The sequence below is a fragment of the Anopheles cruzii genome, unplaced genomic scaffold (genome assembly GCF_943734635.1).
Source record: "Anopheles cruzii unplaced genomic scaffold, idAnoCruzAS_RS32_06 scaffold01290_ctg1, whole genome shotgun sequence".
Taxonomy (NCBI): domain Eukaryota; kingdom Metazoa; phylum Arthropoda; class Insecta; order Diptera; family Culicidae; genus Anopheles; species Anopheles cruzii.
The window spans coordinates 3609-5833 of record NW_026454875.1 but is presented as its reverse complement, the minus strand read 5'-3'; the positions used below and the strand labels follow the sequence as shown (position 1 = coordinate 5833).

Here is a 2225-nt window from a genome sequence, read left to right as displayed (position 1 = left end):
CTTTGTAGTAATCATTTCGAATAGAAACCCTTGCTGAGATGCATTCTCTGTTGGCAAATTAGATACACTGGTTCCACATTCATTACCGTAAGCAACGAAGGCAATGATAGCAAACAAGTATTTCATTCTAACGTTCTGATCTCACTAACTGTTTGAAGGTACTGGTCATGATTTCGAGATCAACGTAATATATGTATGCGTAAATATTCTTATCAATTTCTGTGCAAACCCATGCAGAGAAAAACGAGAAACTGTGCAAAACGTGAAACCACCATACTCTAACTGTGATAGCTAGAATCCGGGCATTTGGCTGTAGAAGAATAAGATACTGTCTAAAAAATAAGCGAACCGTAAGAAAAGGGTTGAAGCTGATAAAAAAAACCAAACCAATTCAGAGTTTGTTTTGACATAACCACAAAGCACGAAGAAAAGAAAACAGGAATTGTTATGCGATGAATGAAGAATAATCATTTTATTTGTGTTAAAAAATAACTCATAAAACTGGCGTAGAACAAAAAAAACTTTAGAACGAAAAACCGTTACACTTTCCGTTGAGCCACTGGTCTTATCATCATTTTCGAAGATTTTAAAGAATAATAATATCCTCGAAGCGAATACCACACCATTCCCGTAGCATATTCTTTTGTTTCCCCCCATAGATATCGGCCATTGAGGTTGCTGGAAAAATAAAACAGTAAACGTATTCCTTAAATGGCTTAAGATAAAAACATATTCTTTTACTATATACCTTCTATGACAAGCCGAATACCACCAAGCGCCATTGTATGTTACAGCACAACTACCCTCCCAAGTATCGTTGTCCGAGTCAAGAGTAGAAAATTTCATTCCAGCAACACTAATTAAGGAATCCCCAGCAGTTCCAGAGTATCCAGTAATGTTGTTTAGAGCGTACAGTTCACTTTCGCCACCGATCTCAAACAGATCGTACTTTGCGTAGGTTTTACGGCCTTCGAAGTCTTCAAGCAATATCACCAGTTCGTGGGGCTTAGAGGCCGTCAGCTGATGGATGCGATCAAGACCCAACCAAAATTCGCCCTCAAGTTGGCCGAATCCATTCCTGTACTCCTTCCAGTTACGATAGAAGTTTGCAGAGCCATCGAAGCGATGTTGGATCACAACCCATCCTCCGGCGTCATATTCTTGATCGCACAGCACTGTCATCGGCTCCTTGAATGGCTTCTCCGGTTCGATTTGATACACTCCAGATACATTCGACGGTACTTGGCGACATGACTCATAGCTACTTTTGCTGATATTGTTCGTGAGACTCTCCAATACAAGTTTTTGACTCGCTAGTAAAGATTGCTGCCCGGCTATTAACTCTTTGATATCTCGTTGTACTACAGTAATATTGTACTCTATCAATTTGGTTTTGTAATTTATTTGGTTAATTGTTTCGCCATTTAACTGCGCAAGCCAGGACAATGTTTCCACCGATTTTACCAAACCGTCAACAGTGTTGGTTAGAGCACTTAACTTTCTACCACTTTCTTTACATTCATCACACAATATTGGCACGTTATTCAGAGTCACAAGAAACAGTACGACAGCAATCTTAGACATGATGGCCTCAATTATTTTAAAAACACTAGCCTGAAACGAAATTGTCTGGCTGCTTTTATATACGAAGGTAGCTAGAACGTGTATTGCAGTTTCGAAGCGTTATCAGATAACAAATCAAGTACACCGGAAGTTTTTATACTAGTTAAACCCTTCAACGTAGGCATGAAAGGCAACGAGCTGTATGAGTAACAACGGAATTAAAAGAGGAAAATAAAACAAAAACAGCAAACAATTGTTTCTCGGAAAAGATTATCACAAACAAGACCACAAACTGACTCTGTCCGTGATATGTTGATGTTAAATGCAGTAAATTAAGCAATTAGAACTGTTTTTTTTTATTTTAGAAGAACGGACCGGGCCGTATTTATAACAACAACTGTTTATCTGTGAGAAACTGCAGTTTGGTATGCCTTTTTTTCTTTGATATCATAAAAACATCTTCATGTGTGTGTATGAAGCATATTCATGAATATTAAGAATATTCTTACACGAGAGGTAATGATATCAAAAGCAACTACTGATAAGCTATAGGGTCCGCTATCCAACAAACGCCACGCTACGATAATAAACAAAGATTAGAGCACTAGAGTTTGTTGAGTATTATGAAATATGTATTAGAGAGAAACGCTACTTACCAGATT

At 38.0% G+C, this 2225-nt stretch overlaps 1 protein-coding gene across 1 annotated transcript; it reads right to left on the bottom strand.

The window, feature by feature from the left end:
* Positions 1-448: 448 nt before the first annotated feature.
* LOC128276466 (ryncolin-1-like) lies at positions 449-1595 on the bottom strand. Its single transcript, XM_053014926.1, has 2 exons — positions 749-1595; positions 449-678 (listed from the first exon to the last, which is right to left on the bottom strand). Exons 1-2 carry the CDS (start codon positions 1582-1584, stop codon positions 540-542), a joined length of 975 nt encoding a protein of 324 aa, XP_052870886.1. The 5' UTR covers positions 1585-1595; the 3' UTR covers positions 449-539.
* Positions 1596-2225: the final 630 nt, after the last annotated feature.